Below are 16580 nucleotides of genomic sequence, written 5' to 3'. Positions count from 1 at the left end.
GACTGGCAGTTTTAAAATATGATTATGTTTTATTGTATTTCTTACTTATTTTGTTAAATATTTCCCAAATTATGTGGTTTAGGCAGCACTTAAATGTTGTAGGCTATGTGTTTGACAGCTCTGATTTAAAGGACTTGATTTTTAATTCATGGGAAATAAATGTATATATTTCTTTTAAAAATTATCTCCTATCAACAAGATAACTTTCTCTTTCCTCAGAATTCAGAAAGACTCAAGATTCTGTAGTTTATTAGGAAAAATAAACTAAAAAAAAGTGACCATTCTACACAAAGTTATGGTCAATCTCAAAAATGCCATTTTTGAGCTATATTCCCTGGGGACAAGGCAGAGTTCATGAAAAATCAACAGAGACAGATAAGACATTTTAAAAAGAAATTATGATATCTCTTAGGGTAGAGCATCATAAGATAGCAATACAAGTGCTTGGCACTCCCGGGACAAAGAAGAGTTACTCCAATCAGAAAGTCTTCATTCATCCATGGAAGATAAGATACTAAGACAATGTTAAATTATTGGCAATAATCCAAAGACCGAGTAATATTTTAATTCAAAATCTTGTCAAAAGTGAATTAACTATTAAAACTCCATTCAAAATGGGCTTAAATTAATTATAAATGCTAAGTTTCATTACCACTTCACTGGTATTTTGTTTATATCTAAGTCAAGGACTCCAGAGCTAATAATACCAAAAAAATCATTTTCTGGAAAACCAACAAGGATAATTCAAAGACAGTTTAAATTTTGTGGGTATTTTTTTTAAATTTCATTTTCTTTACCTAAAAAATTAAGCTATCAAATACCAAAGGGGTTTCTATTTCAGGGAAGAATTTATAAGCTTCTTGTTGGTTGTGACAACCATGTCCACCAGTTTATTGAAAAACTCCTGAGCACCCAAATCAAAGAGAAGATTAAATATTTTAAAATACTGACATAAATAATGTGTCACTTGAATTACTGGGCCTGCACTAGTGTGCTCATTTCTTCAAAATATTCAAAATCATGACTTAAAAGCTTTCTGAACCATCAGGCTGAGTAAATGACTTTCTAAGGACTAGAAGCTATCTTTTTTGGAAATAAAAGAATGTTAAAAACTCATGTCAAATATATAGCTCTAATTGCGTGCTGGTTCAGATGTGATTGGTGTGATTATGTTAATTAGGATAAGTGAACAGATATTTAGGGAAAGTAATAATCAATGCAGAGCAAATGGAAAAATCATATAAGCAACATTCATATTCCTGTGTGCTAAAAGAGTCTATAGACTAGTAAATATTTGTACTCATTTCTTAAGACAAGTTTATGTCCACTGATTTAGCAACATTAAAATGTAACCTGTCTTCTTTCCTCTTTCCAAATACTAGTCCTTATGAAAATTTACCCATTATGCTTAAAATGTATATATTTAAACTAGGTTAAATTTTATAGACCCTTTTTAAAAAAAATGCCTTTTTTGGCCCAAATTAATTTTTAAATTAACTAGTTAAAATGAAGTTGGTTATTTGCTTTTCATTTTCAATCCTGAAAACCTAGAAAAGTAATTTTTAAAATTTCCAGTCCCAATTTTACACTTTACCGATAAGTGCTAGCAACACTCAAATCCTGTATCGAAAGAACAAAAACAAAAACAAAACAAAAAACCCAACAATTATCAAGAAGGACAGAATACAAAATGGGTCTCGGTATTTGCAGGCTAATTCTATTACCCACTTATACTTTTGGGACAAAGCAATTTTCATTCTCATCGGATGAGAGGTGCTCTTGGAATGGAAAGCTACATGTGCTAGGCACTCAGCAAAGGAAGCTCCCCAAGATAAAATAAGTATGGTTGTTACTTCTGTGGTCATCATTCTAGAGAATATCTGTTCCGTGAGACCTTGGTGACCAGGAACAAAAGTGATGGCAAAATGAGTCAATCTATTAGTTGATAACCAATTTGTTTAAAAATAAGAGATAAATGGTTTGGTCTAATTCTGTAGGTTGATGGAAGAAATGATCAGAGGGGTGGGAAGGTGGGAACCTTATTTTAAAAGGTTTGGGAATGATTTGGCCTTCAGCACTGGAGAGTCCCCTCATTGAGTAATGACACAGAACTAGGTTCTTCTATCAGTGTCTGTTCACAGAAAAGGCAAGGAGCAATTTTATATCTGACATGTAGAGCTGTTATAGACTTAATCCTGATGGAAAAGAGTTGGAGGTCTAGTGCACGAGGCCACAGGAGTATTGTCTTGGAACGCCACTAAGGACAATGGCCTTGGCTTTACCTGGCTGGCGACAGTAGCTGGACCTCTAGCAACACTAGCAAGCACTTGCCTGGTATTGGCTGTTGACAGCAATAATGATTCAGAGTCCTTCTTTAAGGAGTCAGTTGAAGATTCATCCACTCCAACTGCTATCCCTCTGCAACAATCTCTCCCCACATAGCTGACTCATGAATGCATCCCCTAGGAAGTGGGATATAGCCATTGATGAGAACTGACCATTTCAGATGGTAGCTTCCCTCAGCCTTGCCTTTCCTGGAGACTCCATGCTCTACAGTTTTAGCTTTTGTCTCCTGCCCCACTCCCCAATTCAGGATTGTGTTATTTCCACTGAGTCCCTATGCAATAAATCCCCAAAAGGCAAGATGCTTACCTGGGATTGCTCAGCTCCATAATGCTCCTGCCATACAATCATTAGTGCTATAAAACTGTCAGCATATCAGAAATGTCTTTGTTAATAAGAGCTTCCTGGGTCAGAATTCCCCCCAAAGTTCCAACTTCATAAGAAGAAGCTGATAAGAACTGAATAATTCTGATCTGGAAATGCTTATTCCTGGAACCACCAAGTTCTCCTGTCTCTTTAATTTATCCCAGGTCAGGCTTCCACTATCAAATCCTCAGGGACATTTGGGCCAGTGCACTGAAACATCAAGACTGGTTTGAGTTCTTTAAAATTAGGAGTCAGGCAAATTCCTTTAATAATTTTTTTTATGGATGCTTTAAAAAAAAATCACTGACACTTTACAATGACATAACCCTTTTTATAAAGACTAAGTCCCATCAGGCTAAACAAACAACAACTGGCCAACTTTGACAGTCTGTGTCATTCTGCAACTCTCACCTATCACATCCCTGCTGGCACACAGGAGACATACTTTGTCAGAAAATCCTGGAATCCCTCTACTCCCAAAGAGTAGGTCTTTCATGAAGGAAATGCAGATAGAGTGGCTATTTGCTACACAGCAGAAATGACTCTTAGAAGGACAAAGCCTCCAGATCCCGTTTCCCAGGGCTCCATCCCATGGCCAGGCAAACACTGAGAGATAATCCAATATTATCTTTGCACCAAACTAACTGTCCAAATCTGGACCAATATATTATTGCAAAGAGTGAGTTTTGTACCACTTTGTCACATAAAACGGCAATATCAGGTTTGTATCTCTGACAGCACAAGAACAAGTATAGAAGTGTACGATCGAAGACCACTTCGTCCAACACCAGGAACATTGCAACTTCCATCTCCCAGAGGCTTCTTAGCAACTGCTGAAACCAATCTTCCTCAGTGATCAGTAGGGACTGTTTACCAAGGAGACTCTGCCATGTTACCTTCAGGGAATTGCCCTTCTGATTCAGCCACTGTCAAATGTTATCACCTAAAACATGCTCATGGATTCTGCTGAACCCCATTTATGAAAAGAGAGCCCCTGCATAAAACTTTAAATCCAGAGAACACCCAAGGGCCTAATTTGTTCAGTGTTTGATGACAAGGACCTGTAGTCTAACAATTCCCTGCAGTAAAGAGAAGCTACATTTTAATTTACGTGTTTTAATTTATCCTTCTGTATGAGAAGGTTGAGATGACTGACATTGAGTAACAGAGAAAGCTAAAAAAATTATATATGGCACTTTCAATAAATATTTTAAAGCTTCTTAAAGAAATCAGATTCAAAAAAGCAACTGCTGTAAGGCTTATTTTAGCCATTACAAATAATTCTGAATGAAAAAAAAAATCCAAACAACATGGAGATTATGATGGAAAAAAAAAGACAGTACACCTTCTCTACCCTCCCACCCCCATGTCCTACTCTGAAACATTCTTGACTGGCACATATTTCAAACCCTTGTAATATTAGAGATGAAGAGGAGGAAAATATTGAAAGGTAGAAGGGTGTGAACTCACACACCCCGTGGAACTCCTTAACACAAGAGTTACTGACATACACAAGCCTCTGTGTAGACATATACTCACAGAGCAAATAAAATCCTTATAACCAGCCCCAAATCAACTACATTACAAAATCATTTTTCAGTCATGCTACCTTCATCAAGACATCCCTTCAGGGATCCTGTTTTAGGAGCAGATTATTCATCATAAATTCAGTGATGTGTGTGTAATATTCTGCATACATGTGGGACAAGGGAGCATAACCAAAAATGCCATGGTTTGCAAATGAGTGAGTTGAAGGAAACTATTTAATCACTGCTCCAAGAATGATATCTTTTTATAGATAGCCTCATGATATAATAAGTAGGTATGTATAATGACAAATATGATAGACATGCATTTATTTGTTCACATGCCTATCTATTCTATTCTATCTCCTCTGGTAAATTCTCATAAGAAGTATCATTTAAAATGAAATTCCATGTTGAAATGCACACAATTAGTAGGTCCAAGAGCTATATTTTTTAGTATGAAGGAAAATGGGGTTAGTTTTCATTCTGATAATCAAGGCATAAAAAAATGCCAAAGAATGATTTAAAAAAATAATAATAATGCAACTTTTCACTGAAGGTCAGTTCTAATGCAATAAAATCATTTCCCCATTCTGCACACCCAAACTCTCCATCCCTTACGATAAAAAGATGTACTGTCTCGTAATAAAAACGGACCAAAGAAATAAAGAATGGAAATAGCTTTCACAAATAAGAGTGACTAATGCCCAGGGATCCCTTAAGCAGGCAATCATTCTACAACCGGACACAGTTATTTACAATGGGTCATTACCAAACAAACAAAAAAAGAAAATGGTAGCACTTCCTAAAAGATTTTGGAACTTTTTTTTTCTATTTTTTTTCTTTTTTTAAAACTCCCTTGTCATAAAAGCCAACATACATTAAAATATACTTACTACAAGACAACACAACAAAATATATAATAAAACTCATACAAGTAGAAAATTCTGAGGTATTTCTGGTTTGAGGTGGTCTGTGGTCGTGAAGTTTTAAATTTTTTTTTCTTTTCATTTAAACCTCGGAAGCCACGTAGCGTGTGTGTGTGTGTGTGTGTGTGTGTGTGTGTGTGTGTGCATGTGTTTTAAAACATTGCATGTTTTGCAAATTAAAAATATTTAAATGTTGAATCAGCAGCATTAGGAACATTCACTGACTAGAGCAAATTTATGGCATAATAGGATAACGGTATTTAAGATATGCACCACTTTAAGACAAAATTTCATTACAGGGTTTAGAGAAAGCCATATCAACAAGCCACTTGGAAAAACGATGTTAAAAATCATCACGGTGGCTGCTCTTAAATCATTCTACCACCACCACCATCATCAAATTGTCATCATCATCCTGCTATTTCCTGGGTGCTGAAGTAGTGCTGTGGTCCACAGCCAAAGGCCCTGGTCATTCTTCCTCCCTCCAGATAAAAATCTCTCCTTAAAGAGCTAGTAATTTTACTGTATTTATTTTAATGGTCTTAAGTAATTGTTCAGGCTGTGCCTGTGGGGTCATTCCTTTAACTTTTCCAAGGAATGGGCAAAGTTCCTTCAATTTATCCATCTTAAGAAAAAACAATGAACTAAAAACAGTGTTTTTCTAAAAAAAAAAAAAAATTATATTTAGTTGTTAACTACTCGTGATTATTTTAGGGAAGGTAAAGAATTACATTTCTTAAATGAGAGTGAATTTTATCTGAAAGTTGATTGGAGTGGAGGAAAGAAATTCATTTTCCTTTTACTTCCCATCCATCTTATACTGAAGTCTTAAGATAATGGAAGAAATAAGAAGTAACGTTGCCTGTGTATTCAAAAAACAGTTGAGGCTTTCTGAAGTGCTTTCTCCAAACTCTGTGTTTGCTATTAATGCTCTGTGTCCAAAATGTCCTTCCCCTCATTCACTGATTACCTGAGAAGTAGCTCCATAACAAATGATGTTTCTCCAAATGCTGCAAAAGTCCGTCACGCCCTTCCCTACCCCACCCCCAGCACCAACCTCCCCTTTTCAACCCCCATATCTCAGGAGTTAATATCCTCTTCCTGGTTCTTCCTCCATTATAATGACACCCGTTAGATCCGTAAAAGACACATCTGCTGTTTTTGAAGCTCACTGTCTAAAAAGGGAAAAAAAAAAATTTTTTAAGGGCCTGGGAGATTGTGGAAGGGTGGACTGGGGAAAGAAACACCTTTTTTTGAGAAAGGTGTCTTTTGTAACAGTCTTTTAAAGTTTCCTCCAAAGTTTGCAGCATTATGTTTCCTAAGATGGGAGATGGGTTTCTTTGTGTCACAGATGTTCTGCGGAGAAAACAGACCAACAAAGAAAAACCTAAAAAACTGAATCACAAACGGAAAACGAGGTTGTTGAGGTTCTGCGGCACGGACACCGTTTCTGCATTCACAAGTCGGGACCTGAATGCTTGCTGAGATGTCCATTGTTTTCAATACAGTAGAACAATATGCTGGTAAAAATTGATCCAATCAAAAAATAACAATAATAATAATAATAATTATAATAATAATAATAAAAAGGTCAAGATAAAATAGCAGCTGCATTCATGTGTTCGTTGGTTTTTATGGTTCTTTTTTTGTTTGTTTTTGTTTTTAGCTTTTTTCTTCTTCAAATTCACTGAGTCTGGAAAGACAAACAGGACCCAGGACTTAGATACTCGACTCTTTGGGGGGCAAGTCCACATTGGTGACAGATGTCACGAGGGAGACGAGGCAGTCCGAGGTAGTGCCATTGACAGATTTGCGGATCAAGGACACCCGTTCCTCCACACAGCCTGCAGAAAGTCTGGCCTCAGCATCATGGTCCCAACATTCCTCGATCGTCACACAAAGCTGTGCTAACCCCTGTGGGCAAGAGGGAAAAAAGAGAAATTAATCTCACTGAAAATGCCTCAACACAGTCTTGTCAATTGGTGCAAACTCATCTCTTGATGAGACTTGCAAGAATAACCGTACCAAAGAAGTGACTAACCCAATGCCTTCTTTCCTTTACCCCTCTACTCAGTTCATGTGTACTCAGCAAACGGCTTGGGAGACACATGATTAGAAAGGGAAATGTTACACAAAAACAATCATCATAATATAATCACTCCAAAACCTAACAAAAATGAGTTGGGGATTATCTGTGCTTTTTTTTTCTGGTTTTCTCAGTGTCCTCAGAATTTAGCACAATTCCTGGCACAGAGAACACATAATGCTAAAACTAAAAACTTGCTAGATTTGACAATGAAAAGTAAGAGAATCTAATCTGTTTTCAGGAAAAGAAAAGATGTGAAAGAAACAGAAGGTATTAAATGGCCATAGACAGCCTATGGAGAAATGAAGTCACATACTCCAGTCATACTCTTACCTTTCTACATGTGTCTAGGGCTCCACTACTTACATATCTTTCTCCCCAGATTCTAGAACATTCACTGCGATTCAGGTCTAACCTACTCTATCTATAGATAGAAGAATCCCCTCTATAACATCCCAAATACTCATCAAATTTTCACTACCACCGTCTCCTCAACAAGCCAGTCCACTCCACTTTTGAGCAGTGCTAATTCTTGGGGAGTATTTCCTTACATCAAGCTGCCCCTCTGAGAAACTATCCCCAATGCCTTTCATTGCTCCTTGCTTGACCCTCTGAGACCAAAAAAAACAATTCAAATCCCTTTTCCTCATGGCAATCCCTCAAATACTTGAAGACAGCTTTCATCTTCCTATATTCTCATCCAACCTTTTCTTCTCCAGGCTAAACAGTTTCATGTCCTTCAAACAATTCTCATATGGCGCAATTTTCAATTGCCTTATCATCTTAATCATCTTTCTCTGGACTTTCTTCCTCTTGTTAAAGAAAACGAACAGTAACGGAGTTAAAGCATGTGTGTGAGTAAGTGAACAAGAACAACACACAAGAAGCCCAGGAAACATCTTCTTATCTCATCTCTCTCCTTCTGTCTCTCTCCATCTTTCTCTGTGTCTGTGTCGGTATCTGTGCCTGTGTCTGTCTGTCTGTCTGTCTCTCTCTCTCTCTCTCTTTCACACACACACACACACTCACACAGAAGGGAGAGATCCATTGAGTTAAGAGATGAATGCAAATGACCAATATGATCTTGACTCAAATGCCTTCTTTCTACAGACTCAATAAAGTTAGGAGGTCCAGAAAAAAGTTGAAATTAATGTTTACAAAATAATCAGTTTTTGATGCTGCCAGGAGAACACTGTACAGCAGCACTGAAAGATGATTAACTATGATAGACTTAGCTCTCCTCAATAATACACTGGTCTAAGATAATTCCAAAAGTCACATGAGGAAAATGCTATCCATATCCAGAGAAAGAATGAAGGAGTCTGAATGCAGAAAGTCCACTATTTTCACTTTTTTCTTTCTTTCTTGTGATTTTTTCCCTTTTGTTCTGATTCTTTTACAACATGATTATTGTGAAGGTATATTTAATATGACTGTGCATGTGAAACCTATATCAAATTGCTTGCTGCTTGGGTGAGGGAAAAAGAGATGGAGAAAAAAATTTAGAACTCAAAATTTTTGAAAATAATTTTTACATAGAGCTGGAAAAAATAAAATACTATTAACTGAGAAAAAAAGAAAGTAATCAGTTTTCAAAATTTATCATCAACTCATTTGCAATTCATTCTTCCTTCTCTGGACAGAGTGCAAAGAACATTGGATTCAAAATTGGGGGAATCTGGATTCAAATATGAGCTCTGCCATTTATTTATTTCCTGTGGGACCAATGTCTTATTCCCTTAACTAATAAGCCTCAGTTTCCTTACCAGTTAATGAGGAATTAGAGTAATAGATCTTTAAGGTCAAGTTCTAGATGCGATGAATAGATAATTTAGAAAACCACAAATTTTTATAATCAGAAGCCTTCCTACTATGAATAGAAAATTTAGAAAACCACAAATTTTTATAATCAGAAGCCTTCCTACTATAAAGAGTCACTTGTTTTTATCCGGTTCTTAGGTGAAAACAACTTGAGGCTGTTCATCCCTACCATGATGAAATAAGACAAACCTTTTAAAGTAATGTCATAAAGGAAGTCATAAAACCAGACATCTCCCCTCTGCCATACCTGGCTGGGGACTACAGAGAAGGAAATGAGGAGGAGGAAGAAAGAGACACTTACAGGATGCTTCAACCAGTGATCTTTGAAGGCAGGACGCATCTTTTTATGCACCACTACCTCTTGCAGGTCTTCTAGGGATGGATGTTGACCAATCTCTTCCTCAAAAGGTAACATATACTCATCCACAGGCCCTGCAAAAATAGGCAACAAAATAGGGTCCTGGTTCATGCCTCGAGGGGGTGTCCCATTATTCATCCTACCTTAACTGCCATTATCACTACAGTCATTAGCAGATCAGCATAAGATCCAAGGTTAGAATGGCATGGCCTTGCATCGGGCACTAAACAAAGTCCATGATGTGTAGGAAAGACACAATTCTTGGATCAGGAGCTCAAAGCAAACCCCCTCCCACAGATAATCAGACACTCACCATCCACAGCTGTGCATCTAGACACCAGCTCCCACAGTACCAGCCCCATTGCGTACATATCAATCCTCAGGAAAGCATCTCTCTGGAAGTTGATTGCTCCTTCCAGCACCTCTGGAGCCATGTACCGCCTGGTTCCTACCTAGTTAGATAGACCACAAAAGTAGGGGGTGAGAAGGGAAAGGAGGATATGCTACAGAAACGGGGGTAGGAAGATTTAGAATGAAAAGCAAGTGGCTTAGCAGACTGAACAATGGCTGTATTGTTAGAACTGTCTTGGATTAAATCCTGCCTCGGTCACCAAGCTAGAGATGAACAAGTTATTTTGTATAATTGTGAAATGAGCACATTGGGACTCGATGGCCTGAAAAGTCTCTTCTAGCTATAATATTCTATGATTCACAGCAAGAGAATGAGCTCTCATTATTTATAGGATCTATGATCATCAAGAATGTCAACAGGATCAATGATAATCAAGAATGTCACTTCTTGCATTGAATGGTGTAATGAATGACAAGGTAATTCCAAAATCACGAATCATTCAAAAATATTATTTGGCTTTAGAATATGTAATATTCCATATTATGTTATGATTTTTATGAAATGTTTTGCATAACTTCACATGAGCTTTCTCAATGGGGGGTATAGGGAGGGAAGAAGAAAGATTCAAAATTTAAAAACCAATGTAAAAAATCATTTTACATGTAACTGGGAAAAATAAATATTAAACTAAATCATGAATAAAGAAAAATGTAATGTGTTTTATTTACTGGAGGAAGCAGAAATTATCTGTTTAATTTTATTTTTTCTTGAGCTGATCTGTATTTTCTGCCTATTCTCCCCTGTTGCCTGAGCCTAAATTTGCCAGCTGTTTGATAGTTACTGTTCGATAGGCTACTATGATCCATAAGAAGATGAGTAACAGATAGATGACTCGGGAATTCTTTGAGCTACTGCCCTAGGTCCCACTGTGTATTATACTGCCCTCTCCCACTTAATTTTCTTTTTCCAGGATAATATGAAGGTCAAAGTGCCTTGGACAAAAATAGTCAGTCTTAAGCATGGTAGATATTAATAGGATTTAGAGGAAAGTTGCACAGATAAGAATTAGTCACGCCTCTGACACGGCTTGCTAGGATATACCCTTTGCCCAAGGTCCAGCCCCCAGGTATTCTGCATAAAAGGAGAGAGAGAAAGACAGAGACAGAAACAAAAAGAAAGACAGACAAACAAAGAGAGGGAACAGAGAGAGAGACAGAGAGATATCAGTGTTTGAGATTACCAGGGACAAGCTACATAGTTAATTTTCAATTACCCATGCAACTAGTATCCAGGAGAGTTCACATAATTGCAAAGACATTAGTATCTGATTTCAGAATCTATTACATGACTTTCATCTGACAGATAGCCTTCTCAGTATTATCGGGTTCAGGTGGGTGTTAATGTTGGTTTCCACACCAAGGACACGCTGGTTGACAGGAAGAGGAAGGGACTTGGGGTTTGGCAGTGAGAGCTAATTGTAAGCCTGATTGTCAAACAAAACAGTCCTTGTCCCTGACCTCCCTCCTCCCTTCTCACCTGCCCATGGGTGTCCCCAGGAGGCTTTCCTGGTTCAAACCGCACAGCCAGTCCAAAGTCAGCCAGGACCGCTGTGAGGTCACTCTTCAGTAAGACATTCTTGCTCTTGAAATCCCTGGAAGAAGTCAGGACAGAAGCTAAGCTGAGACCTCACAGGGATCCCACCGAATCCCCCAAGCTGCTCCTCTGTCTGTCTTGAACGTAGCAGGACTGCCTTGGAACTCGGGCTTCATGAGAATTCCAAGCTGATACTGGAGCTTTCCTGGGGCTTCCTTGCTGTGTAATATCCAACCCCTGTGCCCACCCCAGCTTGTAATACCCCTCCCTCTAAAGCCCATTCCCTTCTCCCACTGGTGAATTCTTAAGAGTCTCCCCTTTTGTGGGGGAGTTAAGGCCAGACTTCATTCCCTTTCTGGCCCTGTTCATGACTCTCACTTCCAAACTAATCTTGTCTCATTCTGGAACTTCCTTCAACACCTGAAGCCTTCTCTATACAATTCACACATCAGTAAAAAACTTGTTTTTGTTTTGTTTTTTTCCTGCTTCATCACACATGGGCCTTCCATCATTCCTTTATGTGGATGGGTGTTCCCCCATACACAGGTTATTCACCCTTTCCCCCATTACCTCTTAGACATTAACTACCGCTTTAACTTCCATCTATACCCAATCCCCACTTCCTTCACGAAGCCTTTTTATTTCCCCCAGACTTTAGTTCCCTCACTCCTAAATAACTGCAAATTTTTTTTGTACATTTACTATATTTATTGTGAACATATTGACTCCCCTTCTCAGAATGTAAGCTCTTTGAGGTCAGAGGCTGCCTTATTTTTATATTCATCTCCTAATCCCCTAGCACAATGTCTGTGACAAATCATGAGTTTAATAAATGCTTCCTGATTGACTGATAAGATAAAGATATCTATTTGTTGTGATGTAATATATAATTTGAAGCCAATCAACTAAAACTGCATTTCCTATCTACGATGGGTCTAGAGATATGGGGTCCAGGGTTAAAACTTTTTCAAAAAATAAATCTACTAAGAAAAAAAATATAAGAGTATCTGAAAGCCAACTGCATTATCATTGCAGTCAAAAGGTACAGATCAGCCCCAAATACCAAGTTTTCCCTTTCCTGTTCCCTCCCAACATGCCTTCATTCAGTGCTCTCAAGTCCCAAATGATGATACAAAATATGGATGATTTGAATCCCTTCATTTCTTTAACTGGATAAAGACATAAGTTCTAGAAGGAAGTTCACAGAAATTCCCCTGAATGAAGACACAGCCCTCCCCTTTCGTGGAGGGGCAATCATTTGTCCCACATATGACTTTGGTGATCACTGAGACCCAGACAGAGGTCATACAACTAGTTAGTGTTAAACTGAAATCCATGACTTGGGAGCCTAAATGTAGCACTCTTATCATGTTTCAGGATGGATAACAGGTAAGTTAAATTAATATAACAACAGTGTAATAAATACTGAGTCATCCTTGTGATCTGGCAGTCCTTTTACTAGTATGACAATGAGCAAATCTCAAGACTCAACTTCCTCATCTGCAAAATGGGGGAGATGATCTAGTTCAGAGGTTCTTAACCTAGAATTCATAGATTTAAGGGATTATGTGAATTTAGAAAGGAAAAAAATTACATTTTTCTTTTCAGCAATCACTAACTAAAATTTAGTATTCCCTTCAATTATTTAAAAAATATTATTATGAGGTGTGGTCCACAGGTTTCACCAGTTTGCCAAGGAACAAACAAAAAAGTTAAGAACATTTGATCTAGATGATTGCTGAGGTCCTTTTAAAGCTAAAATTGTTAACTTCTATGGCACATATAGAAATGCACATATAAGTGTACCTACAAATATTGTGACTATTCATATAAAACCCATTGCTTAACACACAGATTTAGGAACGGATATGAAACCAAAGTCTTGGATATTTTACAAGTTCTCTTTGAATACTTGGGAAAGCGATAAATTACATCCTTCACTACCTTCCCTGCCAGAGCCCAGAAACCACCCAGAATTTGGGGAACACTAAATAAGCAAAAGAGAAGATTCCTCGATAATACTTCCTTCCTCACCTTTCCTCCAATAGAAATACTGAACCCTGAATAAAGGCCACCCACTGAAAGAAAAAAAGCCCTCCACTAGCATGGGCTGATTAATTTAAAAACATCAAGTGAAACCAAATTGCCACTAGAGGGCACCTGGGAATCAATCAGCAGCTATGGCCATACTCTGAAAGCCAGCCCAGAGCAGAGACTGGGAGTGGATGAAGAATTAAGAGTGGGGAACCATCTACATCCAGAGAGAGAACTGTGGGAACTGAATGTGGATCACAAGGAAGCATTTTCACTTCTCTTTGCTTGAATTTTATTTTCTTTCTCATTTTTTTCTTTTTAATCTGATTCCTCTTATGCAGCAAAATAATTATATAAATACATACATCTATATTGAATTTACATATACTTTTTACCACGTTTAAAAAAAAAAGAATTCTCAGGAAAAAAAGAATTAAGAGTAAACAGAACTGACTTCAGTGTCTTTCTAAGTCAGCAGCAGCAGCAGCAAGAGAAGGCTTTACTGAAGTTATCAAACCCATCCAATCCCCCCGGTGAGACATTTTGTGGGGCTGGTTAACTCGCCTCCCTCGAGTCTCCTCAGAAAGCCCGACCACGGCATGCATTTGGGGGCAGATGGCAGCTCGTGGCCAATCCCCAGTTTCCGCTCCATGCCAGCCCCTTATCCCTCCCTTCTTCCTCTACATACCTGTGGGCAATGGCTGGCTTGTGCCCCTCTCCTCGGCACCAGGGCACATCCTCATGCAGGTAGGACAAGCCTCGGGACATGGTCTCAGCTACATGACACAGCTCGTTCCAGGTCACAATGTTCCCTTTTAGGTAATCAGTGAGAGAACCCTGGAAGAAGTAGCAAAGGAAGGATTCAGGGACCCGGAAGGGGAGCATCTTGCTAGAAAAACTAAACCCATAAGAAGAGCTCAGACTCAGCTTTGTGGAGTTGGGACTGGGAACCAGGGCAAGGGGATCACCTTGTCCCAGAACCCAAGGGACAGAGGAGGACAGAAGCTATGAGTTCTCTTAGGGGAAGGGGAAGGCGGGTGGGATCACCTTGTCATGGAAGGCTGTGATGAGCCACAGCTCCACCTCCAGGTTGGAACCTCTCTTTTCCGCTGCGATAAACTGGAGCAGGTTTTCGTGTTTCATGCCTGGTGTGCTGAAGATGTCCCGTTCACTCTGCCAGGACTGTTTGTCCTAAAGGGCAGAGAATATTCAGCTCTGAGACCTCGAGGAATTATCCTCTTAGAGTAGTGCTTTAATTCTCCTGGCCCCCAGTTTTTCCAGTACATTCACAAGCACGTGTTAAGCATTTATGAAGTGGAAGGCACTGTAATAAGCACTTGGAATATAGGAAGAAACAACATGTAAATATTGGGTGCATGGCAATCTGAAAGGGGAAAGTACTAGCATCTGGGAGAATAAATCCTTCTCTATCTCCAAAGCCAGAAAGTATATTCTCATGAGATCATTTAGGAGAAAGGAAGTAATATATAAAGCCTTTGCCGACTCACCATTCTCATTCTGTGACTTTGAGAATCCCTAATACCTTTATTGGTCCCTTCCTTAATACCTACAAATAGGGTCGGTGGTCTCCCTAAGCCAGATTTGCTACCCCTCATGCGGTGGCTCTTCTCTCTTTCAATGCTAACCTTTTAGTCTTTAATACCAGCTGCCTCCATTTTGATCAATGCCCGCTTGCAGTCCTTACCTCACCATCCACTCAAACAAATTTCTCCAAATGTCTTGACTGCCAAGTCTAAATGCTTTTCCTCAATTCTTGTCTTCCTTGACTTTTTTTGCATCAGTGAACACTAATGAACGCTCTTCATCTGGGATATTCTCTTTCTCCTTGGCTCTATCCACCAAGCTGCCCCAAATCCTTCCACTTCTCTCAGTTCTACCTCCATATTTCTCTTGTACCTTTCCCTCTATACACACACTCTCTCTTCCTCCCTCTCTCTCAATCTCTCTTCCTCTTCCATCCTAGTTCAGGCCCTAATCATATCTCACATGGAATTAGGGAGAAAGAGAATAAGCATTTATATGCTGCCTACTGTGCCTTACAGCTATTATCTTGCTTGATCACCATTAACACTGGAATTCTGTTGGGTGTCTGCCTAGAAATAGAATATCTAAAATTTGTTGTTACCTGTAATGGAAAAATCTTCACTGCCACATAGTCATTCATAAGCTGAGCCTTCCAGACACAACCAAAACGTCCCCGGGCCTTGATCTCCAGGAGTTGCAAAGGCTTCAGGCCCACAAGTGGTGAAGGGGGTGGAGGACCCGGGTCCTAAAATAACAAAGGGATTAATAGGAAAAGAGTGCAAAAGTCTATGGAACCACAAAACATTCCCTTTCATGAACTCTCAATGGTTAACAACACACCACGGTCCTCAGGATGATGTCTATGGGTTCTTGACGTGGCTACTTCCCCAGGTATACAAAGTCTCGACTAGAAATTGGGGTTCAGGGTTCATATCCCGACTCCACCCTCCAGCTCTCATGTTCTACCCTATGAACATAGGCAAGCCACTTGAAGGCTTCAATTTTCTTACTGAGGATTTCTCTGGCTCATGGACCTCAACAACAGACTATGGGGACTCAGGAAGGGAACAAGTAGGAAGGGCATTGGAGAGAGTGCTTATTTTCACTATTGTCTAGGTGAAAAACACAAGTGTGTCCATAAATACTAAAGAGGCATGGACACAGGAAAGCAAGACCCTGGAGAAATCTCTTCCCTGGAAGGGGAAGAAATTAAGTATGCTCTCTTAATTCCTAAAGACCCCATCCCTCATCTCTCTCCCCAAGAGTCTCTATTTCCTCAGTTCCCCCGAGTACCTCATTGACGTCCACATGACCGTAGGGAGGCTTTCGATGTCGGTACATCCAGAATGCAATGACAATGGCCAAAGAGAGGCCCCCAATAGGCAGCAAGGCATATGCAAGTACTGTGAGTAGGGGGACAGTCGAGGGTGGCTCATAGGTAACTGCAGAGGGAGAGAAAGATTGGGTCACAGGTGGAAGCAGCTGTCCCCTCACAACCACAGCAGCATCCTGTTTCCTCTTTCAGACTTCAAGGTTCCATCTTGCTAGCCTTTTCTTCGAGACTAGCAAGGCTACCAAAAGACCACACTCAGCTTGGAGAAAGTCCTTGCAGAATGACCTGATATGT

The 16580-nt window shown here is 39.2% G+C and overlaps 1 protein-coding gene across 1 annotated transcript in view; it reads right to left on the bottom strand.

The window, feature by feature from the left end:
• Positions 1 to 5617: 5617 nt before the first annotated feature.
• Positions 5618 to 16580, bottom strand: part of ACVR2B (activin A receptor type 2B) — an 85830-nt gene continuing 74867 nt past the window's right edge. Inside the window, exons 4-11 of the mRNA XM_003762522.3 lie at positions 16247 to 16395; positions 15555 to 15698; positions 14456 to 14599; positions 14097 to 14245; positions 11318 to 11432; positions 9743 to 9881; positions 9373 to 9503; positions 5618 to 7078 (exon numbers count right to left, since the gene is read on the bottom strand). Of these exons, the coding sequence (XP_003762570.1) occupies positions 6884 to 7078; positions 9373 to 9503; positions 9743 to 9881; positions 11318 to 11432; positions 14097 to 14245; positions 14456 to 14599; positions 15555 to 15698; positions 16247 to 16395 (1166 nt within the window). The 3' untranslated portion in view covers positions 5618 to 6883. The remainder of the gene's footprint in view (positions 7079 to 9372; positions 9504 to 9742; positions 9882 to 11317; positions 11433 to 14096; positions 14246 to 14455; positions 14600 to 15554; positions 15699 to 16246; positions 16396 to 16580) is intronic.

This window comes from Sarcophilus harrisii, chromosome 1 (assembly GCF_902635505.1).
Source record: "Sarcophilus harrisii chromosome 1, mSarHar1.11, whole genome shotgun sequence".
In the NCBI taxonomy this organism is placed as follows: domain Eukaryota; kingdom Metazoa; phylum Chordata; class Mammalia; order Dasyuromorphia; family Dasyuridae; genus Sarcophilus; species Sarcophilus harrisii.
This window is presented reverse-complemented; position numbering and strand designations above follow the sequence as displayed.